The sequence below is a fragment of the Poecile atricapillus genome, chromosome 1 (assembly GCF_030490865.1).
Source record: "Poecile atricapillus isolate bPoeAtr1 chromosome 1, bPoeAtr1.hap1, whole genome shotgun sequence".
Taxonomy (NCBI): Eukaryota; Metazoa; Chordata; class Aves; order Passeriformes; family Paridae; genus Poecile; species Poecile atricapillus.
Window position 1 is genome coordinate 175,577,405 of NC_081249.1, and position 16,486 is coordinate 175,593,890.

At 46.9% G+C, this 16,486-nt stretch overlaps 1 protein-coding gene across 1 annotated transcript in view; it reads right to left on the reverse strand.

The window, feature by feature from the left end:
• Positions 1-306: 306 nt before the first annotated feature.
• The window catches only part of PRKCH (protein kinase C eta), a 113,470-nt gene continuing 97,290 nt past the window's right edge, over positions 307-16,486 (reverse strand). Inside the window, exons 13-14 of the mRNA XM_058827789.1 lie at positions 2,711-2,854; positions 307-1,304 (exon numbers count right to left, since the gene is read on the reverse strand). Of these exons, the coding sequence (XP_058683772.1) occupies positions 1,158-1,304; positions 2,711-2,854 (291 nt within the window). The 3' untranslated portion in view covers positions 307-1,157. The remainder of the gene's footprint in view (positions 1,305-2,710; positions 2,855-16,486) is intronic.

Here is a 16,486-nt window from a genome sequence, read left to right on the forward strand (position 1 = left end):
AGGAAAAAGCACAGAAACATCTCCCAGAGCATCTGGGTTCTGAAATCTGCACTGAAAAATCATCTCAGTCTGCCTGTGGCAGAAGCTTGAGGATGCAACTGATAAGAAGTGCCCTGTGAGTAATGAGCTCTTAAATACAAACCAAACCAAGTCACTCTGTATCTTTAGATAAGGTTTAGCACTCTCATGGGAGAAGAGCAGTCCTTTTGTGTTACCTGTTGGTTGACAACTCAGCTTTCAAGCAGCTGGCCAGCTCTGCAATTCCTATTTCAATAATGCTACAAATCATTTAAGTGCTACCACTTTGGATCAAAATTTTAATGAGGCACTAAACCCACAAAAGGGGCTCTGTGTAACATAATTAAATAGAAAGGGCCTAAATAAACAGTACAACAAGTTACATTATAGTTGAAAATAGCTGGGAGGCAAAGAAAGGAGCATTGAAGATGCATGATGTAAAAAGGCATTTCACAGAATGCAAACACTAAAACTTCAACACGCACAAAGAGTAAAACACTACAAGCACATGACTTCCCTTTGATTTGGAAGAATCTGTGTGGGACACAGGGCATTTGTGTTTTTTTTCTTCTGCTAGTCAGCACAATGAAATATTTCACATGGGAACCAGTGTCAGAGAGCCATTTGTGCTTTGGAAAGAAATAAATACTGCAGGAAACAGGTAAAGTCAGTAGGAACATCTGGTTCAGTCAGGCCACGGGATGTTGGATCACGTCTCCAAAACACTGGGCAGTGCTGGGACTCCTCAAAAGAGTCTTGCAAACAATCAGCATTGTAACAAGTCTGTTTGGCTCAGGGCTGCAAGACACTTGTTTCATGCTCATGCCAACTCCTCGAATCCACTGCAAGCGGTGACATTCAGGCTGAGCCAACCAGCTCAGCATCCAATGCTCTGTCTGCATCAGCTATTTACAATAATATCATGTTTGTTCCACCCCTGTCAATATTTGATCCAAGAGCTGCAGAAGTCCTACAAACACAGGAAGGTTTCAATTTCACATTAAGGTAACATTGACAGTGGTGCTGCTGTATCGTGCAAGTCAGTGCACTGCTATTCCTTGAGAATGAAATTACTGGTAAACTTGGTTTTCATTTAATTTCCTCCCAGTCCTCTCAGCAACCTTTCTCCAGAGCCACAACTATTGCTGCAGTTCTGGGCTGGTGAATGAAAAGTTTCTAAATTCATCTTGGTTTATCATTGGAAGGATCCCCTCTTCAATGGGGGTCAGGATGGGTTCCTCTTTTATAAAATCTGGATCAAAGTTGCTCACGTCATCTTTGGATTTCTGTCAAATGGAAAACACAAAGGAAAGACACATCAAAAGTGTGTATCATCTGCTTGAGCCTTACTCTGCATCTGAGTGCACTGAACCATCCCTTCCATAACCCAGGCTGAGCTGACTGAGAGCCTTTTCTGGGCTTGGACTGGGAGCAGCTGCCCCCACAGAACTTGTCACACAGCAAAGCCTTTTCCAGACTCTGAAGGTCTCTGACAGGGAACCCCCTCTCCAATTTAACTGACAGCAACTCTGGGGGCTTCCCTGGCCAGACATGGCAGGGCAGGGCACATAAATCAGTCCTTCCCCTCAAGTGGCTGCACAGACCCTGTGCAGTTATCAGCTGTGTTCCCAACTGGCTGACTCCTTATCTGCAGAGTGTCCCAGCTGGGTTTTGGGGAGGGGGTGGAGGACACTCCTCTTAGTGCCAGCGATTAAACTTGCACAATACTGAATTACTGGGCCGTGGGAAGACAAATGGCTGGCCTCCAGGTGCTGGATTCCTTGCTGTGTGCCACAGAGTGGGGCTGTTTAGAATGCACACACACAAACTGGGTTTGTGGCACATTTTCATGAGGCATGTGTTTTTCCTGCACCCAGAGCAAGATATTTTATTGACACTGAGGTCAATAAAATTTATTGACATTGAAGTCAAACATTCCCAGATCCTGTCCAACTCATGGCAGACTAAGCAGGCTCCCTTAGCCTTTGACTCAGGCTAAGGGGCAACTCAAGATTCTACTTTTGAGCTGTCACACCTCCCCAGGTACCTGATCCTGCACCCAGTGTTCAGGGAGGACTGGGTGGACCATTGCCACTGAGAGCTTGCAGAGTGACCACAGCATGAGACAAGCCACCCCAGGCAATAACTTGGAAGACAGGGATGCCACACGACAGCCCTGGAAAGGCTGGCCATGAAGAGCAGTGCTCCTCTGTCAGAGCATCCTTAGGGCTGTGTGGCACCACTGGGGACAGCACTGTGTCCTCTGCAGCCTCTCTGCCATTTGAAGCACCCACTGATGGTGGCCTGAGCAGGGAGCACTGTGCTGGGTACTGAACAGACACAGAGACAAGGGAGAGACAGCCCTGCTGTGGAGGGGTGGGTGGAATGAGCAGGATGAGGATTACTTACCCTCTTTTATCTTTGGGGCAAGCCAAAGGGTACTTGAGTGCCTAACCTGCTGCAAATGCTTATACAAATCTGCATCTTTTCACTGACCTGCCTTTGAAAATCCAGCATGGAGGGGAAAAGAGATGGCTAACCAGGTGGCCAGCCAGCAGCCAAGCCAGGGCCACAGGCCTCACTTCCCTTCCTTCACCTCTTTCCCGTCTCACGGGAACAAATCTGCTTATAGAGCCAAAAAGAGGAAAGATTCCCAAGGGATCCCTTTTCCCCAGCCCCCCTCCCCACGTACAATCCGGGGCCTGAAGGGAGGCTCCATCTGCCGCTGGTTCAGCAGGTCCCAGTCCAGCTCCTTGAAGTAGGGGTGCCGCAGGATCGCGCTCTCGCCGCCCAGCCCGGGGCTGCCCAGCCGCATCGTGGGGTTCTTTGTCATGAACTGCAAAACAGAAAGGGCTGTTTGTTCCCTCCCATCCGCCGCGGCCACGGGAGAGGGACCCATTAGCAGGCACACAAAAGCTTGTCCTCAGCTTTCCTGTTGAACCCAGTTGCTGGCCGGACTTCTCAAGTTCCTTGTAATGGAAACGCCTGCAAGGAACTTGACTCGCCCCCCAGAGGAAGAATTCGGGGTGTATTTCCCCCTGGTCCTTCTGCTTTTGGTGAAATCCTTGATTACCACATTAAGAAAGTTGAATTGCATCATTGGCAATATTACAGATCTTGCCCAGTGTGTTTGGTCATTATTTGTTTCTGTGTTAATTTCTCAGGAGTACCAGCTTGCTCTCAAACGCCGCCCAGCAGCCAGCCAGGCTTTGGCCCGGAGTCAGTCCTGAGCTGTGCCTTTTTCCCAAACCTCTCCCTGCTGAAGCACTGCCAGATGCCTACGCTTCCCTTCCTGTCATCTCAGGAAACAGAGGAAAACGGGCAAGGCTCTGGCTTTTAGAGCCCTCTGACCCTGAGCTGATGAGAGCAGACAGGTGACTCTCTCGCTGCTGAAACGCCAATAAAAGACTTCATTTTGTAACATTTTTATTCTGCTGCTGGCAAAAAGAAATCTCAAACCTCAGCCAAAGTGCCCTGACTTGCCAGGGAGCAATGAGGAAAGCCATACATCATACAGATGGTGTGAGAGGGCCCTGGTGGGTGCCTTTAGGTCCTGATGAAAATGATGAAGTGTTAGTGCTGTGGATATTCTTAAAGGGGAGGAGGAGAATCCTTTCCTCAGGAAGGAAAAGAGCTGGTTGGCTTGTTAATTTAGGATTACAGTTCTTGAAAATTCAGTAATAAACAATCTTTCCCCTTCTCTTGAGTATTTCTAATTCACTGGAGAAATCAGGTTATGTTTAAACTGGGAAAATAGCTGCTTTTATTTGCCTATTGAAACAGCAGCATAAAGCAAGCTGCACTCCGGTGGAGGTGTCCAGACAATTTCCTGGAAGATGAAAGAGCATTATGTTTAGCAAACAGCTGAACCAGCCAAACCAGACAATCGGTCACTGTTTTGGGAATGGCCAAGTCTGCTGCATCTCAGCACTGGGGAAATGAAAAGAAGGGGAGGTGCGGCCAGAGACCAACTTCATTCTGACTGCAGGAGCCTTTCACAAGCTACAGACTCCCCTAGGATAAGTGGATAAAAGGCCTAGTCATTCCCCATCCAGTGAGAAGGTGGGGAGGAGAAAGATGACTGCCTGATTTACAGAATTCTCCCCAACACCCCATTCTGAGGGGGCTACAGGGACAAAGAAAATGGGGCGTCTTTAGCTGACTCCCTGCAGGACCCCAGACTCTGCTGGCATCAGCACAAATCCACCAGCTCCACCCTGACCCCCTGAGCCCTTTGAGGTCATGTGCTGCCACAGGAATCCCCACAGTGGAACCATCTTCCAGCATTCCACCCAAAACATCAGGAGAAAGAGCTGCTGAGTGCACCCAGATTTGTACAGGGAGTCACCAGGACAGGAACAAAGCTGCTACAGCTGGGCTCTTCCCATCCTCCTTTGGACTCTTCAGCCTCTGGGGATGCAGCATTTCCAGGGGTAGGCCCAAGGACAAGGAGAACTTCTGTGTCTCCCCAACCCTTCCAGCCTGTTCTCCCTTTCTACCAGCAGAACTTCAACAATTTCTTTCCCAAGAGACTTCCCCAACATTTCTTTGGGATAGTGATATCCCCAGAAATAACTTGGTTTCCAAACAAGAAAAGGGTCAAGCCAGAATCTCTGAGAGACCTGGTTCAGACAAGCCTTTGCAAGTCTTGAACTAGGTTTCTTTGTTTTGGAAAACAGACCAGAAACCTCCTGGCAGCCCTGTCTTTCTCTAGAAATTCATTTTTTGTCCCCACAGATGGATAACTGCAGTTCACTAGCTCTTATTTGCATTGCTGGAACACCTAGAAAGCTCAAACAGACCAGACCAGAGCTTGCTGGTGCTGGGAGTGGTATAGACCAAAACATTCCAAAAAGGTAAGAAAAAAATGGAGAAAAGATCTGGGAAAACATCACATGTCTCCTGGCTCCTGCCCTACCACCACCTCCATTACACCAGGAACCTTCTGTTAAATATGGAAAGGGAAAAAATAATCATGAAAGCAAATAAACTCTAAAAAGGACTGGCAACACATTTTGCTTGGGTTCCCATTCATGCCCAGCCATATAAGACCAAAACCTGAACCCAACTGTCCATTTCCAGAGCAGTTCAGATATAAAAGTGTGTTTGCATTCCTATTTGCTTGATGTATTCCATGTGATGCCAAAACTGCACCAAGCAAAGGCATCCAATGCAACAAGTGAAAAGCCAACATAAATTCATTCCTGGCTGCTTAAAACACCCTTTTTGTTAGGGATTAGGCAAAGGCCATCCCTGAAGGTGGGCTGTTTTGAGGTCTAAAAAAGTAGAACAACATTCAAACCAAAACTGTTCAAATTTGAGTGGCCAGCTCTGGTTTGTCCACTGGGCCCAGAGATTGGGAAACCTCAGCTGGATAACTCTAGACACCATCCATCCCAGAGTGGATGCCTGAAGGAAGCAGGAGAAAAGTGAAGGATTCAAATTCATCCACTGCCGGATGGCTCCTGAAACCAGGCTTCCACAAAACCCCTCTGAATTATTCCTTGCCTCCAACAGGAATGAGCTGACCGATGCTCAGTGCTGCTGCCTGTCTGGCTCTGTAAAAACAGGGCTGTGAAGCACAAGGGGCTGCAGTGACCCCACAGCATCATAAACCACTCTGGAGAGGACTCTCTAAGCCTGTTTCCCAGATACTGGAAGCACCCAACATAGGCTAGCAGGACCTTGAAAGTGAATTAAAGACCATGCACCCTACCAAGAGTATGAACACAAGGTGAAGAGGCTCCCTGTTCATGGCAGTCAAACTCACGCTGCTCTTCTTCAGCAAAAATGTGGCACAGGTTGCCCAGAGTTGCCTCATCCCTGGAAGAACTCAAGGTCAGGTTGGATGGGGATCTGAGCAATGTGGCACGTGAAGCACAGCCCTGTATTCTGGGCAGTGCAGCACCATGGCAGCTCCTGTGGATGCACACACACCTCTGCACCCAGGGGCTGTGATGGAAAACCACAGGTTGGCCGTGGCCGCTCCTCCCTTACATAAAATCTCCTGGTGAGTTTTGGAGGTGGCAAGGTCCATCACAGCCTGGTGAAGGGGCTGTGCTTCTCTGGGAAGAGGCTCCAGTCTTTATGTGGGCTGAAAAGCAGGAGTGCAAATGATGACTCCAGCAGAGACAGCACTGATGTTCTGCTTTGCTGCAAGATGTATATAAATTGACAGAAAAATTTTTGAAGCCCGCTTCCACTAAAATGAATAACAAAGCCTCTCAAACACTATTTGAATTCACCAGGAATTATTACACTGACACAGAAATGGATGAATTTTCAGTTTGTGCTGCCCAATAGGCAGAAAATACCAAAGGACTCCAATGACTTCTCAAAGGCTCCAAAACCCATGAATCCTGCTCCCTCCCTGTCTGAGGCAGCACTGACATTTCTCTGCTGCAGCAGGGCAGCATCTGGCCGACCATCTCATGCTGCCTCTGCTGTCTGATGGCACTTCAGCAAAGCAAAGAGCTCAGGATTTCTGATAAACTTCATTACAAGCTTAGCCTCCATCTCTGAAAGGAGCACCTGCAGCCCATGCCCCTGTCCTGACCACGTGAGAGGCTCTTGTGCAGCAGGAGGGGTGATGTGCCAAGACTGCACAGACACTGTCCTCTGCACACACAGGGGAAAGGTTTTCAGAAGTGCAGTTCCTCTTCCCCGTGATCCCCTTGGCTGCACTAAGAAACAGCTGGAAAATGTCTTACAAAGTGTTGGCTGTTGCTGGCATTCCTGGGAAGGCCAGAGTTGGACACTTGCTTCACAGGTCTGATAGCCCTCAATGTCCTTCCAAGGACAACCCTCCAAGGCAGGTAGTGAGAGATGCTCAGCAGAAAGTTTTTTGTGGAAAGATCTAATCTCCTAACGCTTAATTATCTCTATTTTTCCACAATAACCATGAATGCAGCACAAGCCTCAGCCTCTGGCACACAAATGAAGAAATGAAGAAAGACAAAGAAAAAAAAATTAACAGTAACAACAACAAGGCAAACCAGAGATGTTCCTGAACAAAAACAAACCCAAATCCAAGATGCCTCCCAGCAAAACCAATAGTAACACTATCAAGCTCCAACCTGAACCAGGCTGTCAAGCCCTTGCTCTGTGACCACATCCAGCCATGGGAAATTATCCCATTCCCAGGGTAAGGAGCCCCTTGGGAGCATCCTCAGACTGGGATCCTTTGGGCTACACCAGTTTGCTGAGCAGCAAACTGGAGCAAGGCTCTCCCTGACCTCAGCTAACCCTCCCAGCAGCATCACAGCAAAAATCAGCAGCTGGCACGAGCCAAAACCATGACTTCACAAGATCATTTGAAAACCTTTGCTGAGAGAAAATGCAGCAAGCCATGACAAGAAATTGAAAGCTGGGGTTTAGTCCACAGAGGGCCCGTGAAGTTACAAGGAGAAAATGCTGCCACAGCAGTGCCAGCCACTGGGGAAAATCTGGGGCAGCCCTGGGAGCTGAGCCTGCAGGATCGGGGGGGGATCTGTGCTGGTCCTCCCCTTCACCCACAGCTCAGCCCATGCTGGAAAGGGCTCCAGGACTCCTGGGACACTGGACAAGGCTGTAGTGGACTCTTCCAGTGCTGTTCACATGCAGCATTACAACCTCTGTCTCCAGAGGCTGAGTCTGCAAATCAGTCTAACAGCCTGGGAGTCACTGCAGGGATGTTTGCACAAACCAGCCATTTCCTCGCTTTAATTTCCTTGAATTACAAGTCTCCTTTCTCAATACTGGAATCCCTGATTGGCTTTACACAACTGATGTATGCATTATTTGCATCAGGACAATTAATTTCATGAGTAATATCACAGATTACGTGAGTTTGCATCACATTCTAGGAAAACATTAACAAGGCTCCATCCTGTCACAGGAGGGCTGCACTTTAGGAAGAGAAATACAACTTTCTGCTCAGCCAGTCCCTTCACACTGTCAGCCATCTGGACAGGAAAGAAATCATTCTTTCTTGTACTAAAGAGCCTTTTAGACACACCAGTTCCCCCCAGGACTCTGGTGCATTTACCCCGTGAGAGAAAGCCTGTGTCCCAGGAACTCATCTTTCAAACACAAGCACACAGCAGAGAGGGAGGATATTCCCCATCATACAGGCAGGGAACAGAGAATAAGGAAAATTCATCATTTTATTTTGCCAGGAGCCCAAGGGCAGCCTGTCACAGAGAGAATGGCAGTACCTCAGTGTCACCTCCTCTGCATCACACCCCATGCCTCACAGGGCCCCTACCCAAATTGTGGCTGTGTAATAGTCAAGTCAAACTGTTAAAAGAAGGGAAGATTTCCCTGTTCATGGTTTTAAAATTTGTCTGTTGGTGTTTCTCCCATGTTGGTACCAAAGTAAAGAGCAGCAGCAGCAGCACAGGAGATTAATGCCCCACAGCCTCTCCTCCAGTAACAAGGGAGAGGAGGAGATCAGGAGATACCCAAGGTGCTTCATTAAGATTCATGAGCTAAACTAACAGGGCAGAAATTAACTGGAAAGGAAATAAGATTTCTCAAAGATTCATTTGATCTGAGACAAAAGGGAATCATTATATAAATAGAGCAATTACTCTAATTAAGGCTTCCCTCCATGAATCTCTTGACTGAATGCTGCAGCTGCTGAAAACAGTTTGGCTGCCTATTATGTAAGGCAAACAAACCCACGGTCTGGGGTGTCATTAGCCCTCAAACAAAGGAGAAGAAAGATGGTTCTATGGCTGTGTCTGTTAATGCCTGTATTATTTTTAATGACTGGAAGCCAGCAATTTTTTTTTAATTATTTTTTATTTAATATAAAAAGCTGCTCATTTTGAGCCAGAATTGTCTTTCGGTCTCCTGGGCAAAGCTCCCGTCAACCTCCATCCCAGTCCTGCCAGGTGATGCTCACAAATGTGCCTCATTTCCCCAAGCAAGAGCAACCCAAGGCTTGCACACATGAGTGGGTCACAGGAGGTGAGGGAGAAGCACAGCCCAGTTGCACTCAGAGGTGTGGTCAGAGAGCTGTCCCATGGAAGTCCTTGCACTTTGGGCAGCTCAGCCAGTGCCTGGCTGTGGGTGTGAGCCAGGCACTTGGAAGCTGGAATCCTCTTGACCTTCCCTGAGCACTGTGCTGCTGAGAGCAGGCCTGGAGTCACCGTGCCTCTCTCAAATGCCACCTCTGATTCATCTGAGGATTTGCTCTGACAGGAGACGTAAGAGCCCACGTGGTGTTTCTGCTCCTCTCCTGCACACAGAGGGATCAATTGCTGGAAGCCCTGATTGCTACCAGTGCAATCTGTTGTGGTGCTGAGCCATGATGTGACCCCACAGGGTGTGGGTACCCCCACAACTGCAGTCCTGGCCACACAAAACTGGGAGCAGGTGAAATCCTTCAGTGCAGAGAAGGTCCAGCAAGCACAGGGCCAAGGTTCAGAAGTACAAGACTGCCCTGAAAGCATTTTAAGGAGAGGGGGGAGGAAGAGACAGAGTGTGAAATATCTGTTATCTCCTTTTCCAGATAAAAAGGGGAAGGGAGGTAAAAATAAGTCTTCAGCCCAGCTCCCTAAAAGCCAGAAGACTGTAACAATAAGCATGACAGCAGTCACATGTCCAGTGTGCCAGCCTCAGGCAAGGAGGACAAAATGTCAGTGCAGTGGGTATTAAGCAGATGAATTTGATCTCCCTTTCCCCTGCTGCAGAAATGGCTGCTCGATGCTGCCCAGACACAGCTCGAGGGAGCAAGAAGGATTAGCTGGATTGAAAACAGTGCTGAGCAAGAGAATAGCAAAATAAACCAAGGTGGGCTGACTAACAAAATAAACCCAGGTGGACAGAGTAACTCCCATGTGGGACAGACACATCTGGCTCCAGATCTCCCAGTGGTGTAAAGTGATGAGACTTTGCTGACTACCACAATGAAATGCTGTCTGAATAGCTACAAACCTCCTCACTGTGCTAAAATCTACCTGTTTCCTTGCCTCTCCCCACCCATCAACAACTAACTCATCAACACTAACGTAGAATAAAAAGGCCACAAGTATCAAGTGCACTGGCCCCTGAGGATAACTAGTGATTTTTGACATTTCTGCTCTTGGTACTTCTGTAATTAGTAATAATTAGACACTAACTTCAGTCATTGGCTATATGGAATATTTGACAAAGGTTTTAGTCAGGATGACTGACCCAGGCTGTGCTTTAGGAACTGAGGAGTCACCCCCCCAGAGGTCACCAGCTGCAGGGGCTGCTCAGACAATATCAAAATCCTGCTCTTGGTTTTCAATTACCACAGTCAGGCTACAGGTACAGCATGGGGAAATGCAGGTCCATTACTAAATCAATACATCAATCAGAGTAGCACAAACATGAAGGAAAAATGAGCATCACACTTATTAACAGACTGGGAGCATGATCCCGCTCTCATTTTAAGCAGGAGTAAAATCTCCCTTGAGTTGCAGGGAAAAACAATTAATCCTTTTCTGATAGTCCTGTCAAGAGGAACTGGGAATCTGCTACACAACCCTGGGTGGTCTATTTACATAGGGCCAAGTACAAAGGGGACTAAAGTGCCCTGAACAAACCTGTAAAGTCCAATTAAGAAAAAAAAAATACTTCAAAGGAGTTTTTTTTGTAGTCCTGGTTATATTTCAATTCTTTTAATTTTAAAGTTCCTGAAAAGACACAGCATGTCATAAAGTTCAAAGCTGCAAGGATGAGTAAGACCTAAAGCCCTGGGTAGCTCAGTGAGAGTTTTGTTCCCTCTATCACAGTGTGAAGACCTCCCAGCTAGATGGACTGGCCCTTTCTGCCAGGGGCTGCACAGCCAGAGCTGGCCCCATCATACAGCAATCATTCCCAAGCCAGGTTGGACCCAGGTTCTCAAGGGAATCCTTAGGATTCACCACAAGGCTGGATTTTAATGGACTTCACCAAACCCCTTTTGTGGGTCTTTAATATCAGTTTAGATACAGCAGAGCTGAGGAAGGAACCTGGGCCACAAGTCTCATGCTCAGACATGGGAATCACTCCTTGTGAGCACCAGGGAGTGAGGAGGAAAAAAAAGATGGGGAAGACAATGTTGGCACTATGAATACACCTTCATTTCCCCCATCCCTGGCAGGAAAGAGGAGGATGAGTCACACTTGATGTTACAATAGGCTGGTTTAGGAGATTTTTCTGAAGTAAATCTGAGCTTGCACGCTGAAGACTTAAGTGAGAAGCTAATTTCAGCCTGTTGGAAAGGGAATGGTAAAAGACCTAATGACTATTTCAAGATTAATTTGGCCTTGGCAAACTCTATACAGATATCTGTAGTTTTCTTTCAGAGTGAATTATTCAGAAGATTGGGACTATCACTGCAGGGAAGAGAAGTGCTGAAGAAAGGGGTATGATCAATCAACAGAAGAGATTAAAATCACTGGGGAAAGCTGTTTGCTGTTTGAGAATTAGGAGAGAGACAGCAGTTACAGATATGGATGTACAAGTGCAGGCAAATGAGGTAAGAAGGAACCTGTGGTGGGGCACAGCCTTGTCACCTCACCACGGTGTGTTTATGGCAGAAAAAGTCTAGGCAAGAGATCATTTAAAACTGCAGAACTCCTCCCCAGCTGGGAAACAACAGGCTCTAAAGCCCTGCTTTTGCAGCAATGGCTGTGGAGCCAACCAGGAAATGCAAGATGAAAGCATTTCTGACAAACAAAATAAAGGAAAAATGTGTACACAGATCCAGCACGGAGCTTCACAGAGAGGTTTAAATATCAGCTTCATTCTGAAAGCCAAAGCTTAATCAAATTGTGCAAGAGAATTTATGGAGACTGCCAGCTCTGAAGAGATGCCAAGGAGAATAATTTATTGGCATTTGAAGGCACTTTTAATATCTATCTGCCTTTGTTAGCAGGCTCCTCAGCTCTGAGGATAAAGCAATGAGCTCATCCAGCTCCCTCTTTGATTTCAGCGGGTCCACCATCGTGCTGTCCCTTTTCCTTTTGAACTTTGCCTCAAAAATACATCTGGTTCATTCAGAAACAAGTTCATTCTGCCTATTCCAGCACTGAATGTGAAACAGATTATCTGCCTTTTTCTGTCACTTGGAAAGGAAGAACCTGACCCAGATCAGCAGGATACAAATGCAAAGGGGAGACCCAACTTGTGCAGAGTGACACAAGGACACCAGCAGCATCTGGCTGCCTCTTTTCACTCCTTGGAGGTGTTCAGGAGAGGGCTGGGAAGCACAAACACTGGGGTTTGGTCAAGTTTACACAGGGGCCAAACTGACTGCACAGGACTTAGGGAAAAGGTGAGGCATGATGGCAGCAGAAAGCACAGATGTTATAGTGAGTGATGTGCTCAGGGAGGAGGCAGACACCCCTGTGGTATCTGAGCTGGTGACAGCTACTCCTGACCTCCCCCTACCCAGGGGTGCTCAACCCCAAACAACTGCAGAGCACGAACAGAATAAACTTCTCCCAAGTCCAGAAGACCTCACCCTCCTGCTGATGTCAGGGGCGAGCAGCTGCAGCAAGGAGGCAGCTGGGATCATCCACACCTGTCCTGAGTTCAGACATCCTTGGCAGCAGTTTGGAAACAGCCCTTTGCCCTCCACTCCTCTGTCACAGCAGGCTGTTTGCTTTGATTACATTAAAAAATCCGCCTCTAACTCTTTCTGCCATAAGAGCTCCATCCCTTTGCCTCCTCTCCTCATCAAGGCATTTTCAATTTGCCCACAGTGGTGGGGGCCAGTCTGGTTCTGCACAGAGAATTCACCATCCACAAAGCCTTTCAGAAAACAAGGGGTCCTCACTGAGGCTTTGGCACTCAGGGTGGCACCCTTAGGGTGGGCAGCTCACTGCTCCCACAGCACAGCTCAGCGCTCCCTTTGCTTTCTCTCCTTTAGTAAGTCCTGGATGAAGTGTCCCAGGGAATTTTCTTTTTTATCTGCATGTGGACACTTCCAGTACCTAAAGCTTATAAAAACTTTATAGAGCTTATAAAAAAGAGGGAGAGGGACTTTTTACACAGGCAGATAGGGACAAGGGGAACAGTTTTAAACTGAGACAAGAGATATAGACTAACTGTAAGGAAGAATTCTTGACCATGGGGTGGTAAGGAACTGGCACAGGATGTCCAGAAAAGGTGTGAATTATCCCTGAAGTGTTCAAGGCCAGGTTGGGTGGGGTTTGGAGCAACCTGGTCTGGTGGCAGGTTTCCCCACCCATGGCAGAGGGTTGAAATTAGATGGTGTTTAAAGCTCCTTCCAACCCAAACCATTCTGTGATCGCTCCAATCTTTCCTTCTCAGCCCATTATGTTAAGTGCCTGCACAGCCTGAATCTCCAGGGGCTTTGCTGGAGCTGTTATCCTGCATCCAGCCAAACTGGACTGCCCTGTGCCACGTGGGACATGAGCAGCTCCTCAGTATTTCTTTGGAATGACAACTTGTACTTCCCAGGGAGTCCTGGATTCAACTCATACACACAAACATAGTAATAAAATTTATCTCACTTTATTATCATTTAGTATTCCTGAAAAATTATGGGAAAAACTGCTCCTTTTCATGACAAGGATGGACAAAAGAAAGTACCCTTCAAATACAGTTCTTCCTCACCTAGTATCAGCTGCAAACTTAGGGAAGAAGAAAACCATACACATACATACACTTTCCTAACTTCCACCAAAGTTATTTCTATGTATGCACATGGATACACATAGGAAATCCCAACTCCCTCACCCTGTGGTCTGACAGCCAGAAACAAGTCCATAAAACACAGGCCAGGACCACAAATCAGAGCAGGACCCTGCTCCTTCTGGCCCACAGAGCACTGTCATTGCTGCAGCTGGGTCTGAAACAACACTCCCAGACAGGACAGCCTCTTGGAGTTAACCTGACAGTGCAAAGGGGATTTTACAGAATTCTGCAAGAACAAAGGCTCAGTGGTATGTGGGAGGGGAAAAGGAACTCAGTGACACAAAGCAGGAGAGAGTTCACTCAACCAGACCATTTGCCTTTTCAGTCACTTCCAGGCTGCTGTTCTCTAGAAACACAGATCAAGTTTTTCTTTTGCATCCTTGGCACTGTAGTGCTGATGCAATTTTTCTCATGCTTGCCCTCAGCCAAGCTCTCTCACTTTCCCACCCTTCTCAGTCTTCACACTAATCCTGGGGCATTCGGGCTCCCCGGTGCCGTTCCACCTGTGCTGAGAGAGAGCACAGGCTGCTAAAACCACAGCCAATTTCCTCTGCACCTTCCCCTTTTCTTGTCTGGTGTTTATTTTTCACACAAAAGCCACTTGGAGGTGGATATAACCACTTCTGCCCACTCTCTTAACTCCAGAAGTGTTTTTCTCAAAATGCATGTCTTTAACCAGCTGGAGGAAGAACAGGCTTTAGTCTCGTTTGTGTCCCCAAAATATAAAGCTACAGGCAAGGTGCTTAGTGCCTAAGCCTCACTTTTGAAGGGAACATTTCAGCTAGGCCAGAAGTGTTTCAGAGCTTCACTAAGATTGGGGGTTAGCATAAAAATGCCAAGAGACATCCTTGGCTTTAGCAAAGCCAGCTGTGACAGGAGTTTGGAAATCCAGGATGCAGAAGGCAGAGCAGTGCTAACGCTTCCCTAGGGAGATGCTGCTTCCCAGCCCCTGCTGTTACCAGGCTCTGAGGGTGAAAACATCTAAGCTGCCATTGCTCATCCAAATTTCCAAGCCTTTGGGCAAAGCACTGCAACTTGAGATCACCAGTCCATGGAGTGACTCAATAGGCTTAGCCCTGCTCTCCTCATCTGAAACCATGCTTGGAAAGGAAAATCCCTGCAGCTTTCCCAGGGAATTTGCTTCACATTACGCCACCGACTTCCGAGACCTGATTTTCAGTGTGTCCCTCCATTCTCCCCTCAAACTAAGCTGCCTGTGAGCCAGGCAGTGGGGCTGAATTGCCTTTGAGAAAGCCATGCACAAAGTGAGTGAAACATGCTGCCAAACCCCCAGCCCGCTTATGGGAAGCAAGAGGATTGTATTTCATTTTGCATTTCACTCAGCTGAATCCCAAAGCTTCACCCTGCCTGGAAAGCTCCCCTCTCTGCTCCAGCACTTTTTGGTGGTGACAATTAACAAATTCAGAATATTGATATGCTGTAACAAAGTTATCTCTGGCTGCAGTCTCCCTGTAAGAGATTTGGTGCAGCAGCCTCTGCTCTCTGCACACTCACAGCTTCTCCCTCTCAGTCTCTCCATGATCAGACCCTGGTGACTGCTCTGTCAGCTGATGGCAAAGAGTATTTGAAGGAATTTATTTGACATACACAAACCCAATAGCTCCTTGTAAGTGCCATGAACTCCTTGTAACTGCATCCAGGTAGGGCAATGGAGAAATCTTTTTCCTTCAGGAATTAAAATCAAAGGAAAATTTATGTGTAGAATAAGCTGAAGTGGTCTGAATCCATTCAGAAGCAATTCTCCTCTTTTGCACTTTTACTACTCCTACAAGCAAATCCATGCCCAGTTTGACTTGCCCACACAAGCAGAGGAGAGCTCAGCTTGAGTCCCCTCCTCCTGACCTGAAGCATCAGTACCTGAATTTCCCAGTGACACATTCAGACAGGGCAAGGGTACACAAGTGAGAAGTTCAACTTTCCTCCCCTGGGAATACTGACTCCATCAAACCCTGTTGATTTACCTCTGTCCTACTCCCTACCCAGCTCTTCAGGGCAAATTACAAGGACAAAAAAAAAATAAATAAACCATTAAAAAGGGAAACAGATAAAAAACTTTTTTTTTTCTGTAGCACAAATATTTCTGCTTTCAATTCTATACAAAGTCCCAGTTTTGTTTTCCTTGGTACCAGTGTTCACAAACCCTCCAGGAACACCCAGTGATGTAAATGAGGTCCTAAGAACGTAGTTTTGTTATTATCAAGAAGCTGCAAAGATGAACAGGGTGCAATCATCAGAAATCACTTGGTTTCTGATGGGGGAAATCGGTGAAATGCAATTACGCAAAATGAAAGCCAAACGAGGCAACAGCATCTGTGAAATGAGTATTGAAACTTACTATCCTTGTTTAAAATGAAGCTCTTTACAAAGGCAATTGGATCAAGTGCTTTCTAAACCTAGATATATCTATTTGTAGAGCATCTCTAAGCACCTACACCTAAGTGCATCTTCCTAGCAGAAGAATTTGATTTTCATTCAGAGCTTTGTACCATTCAAACTCGCTGAATTCTCTCTAGTCCTGTTCAAGGTTAGAGACCACAACTTTTAGTGAGGGGATAATCCAGTTATTAAGGCTACCAAGGCCTTAGCTTGCAATACAAGAGAATCCAGGTTTAATTCCCTGATTGTCCACGGGCTTCCCATGCCATGTAATTACTTACAATCATTTATGTCATTGAAGTAGTTGGATGCTGATTTTCCAGAGCTCTTAGCATCATGGTTAGGAAGCACTGTCACAGCTCTAAATCAGAGAGCTCGAGTGCATGTTTTATTGGAGAGAAACAGAATAGCA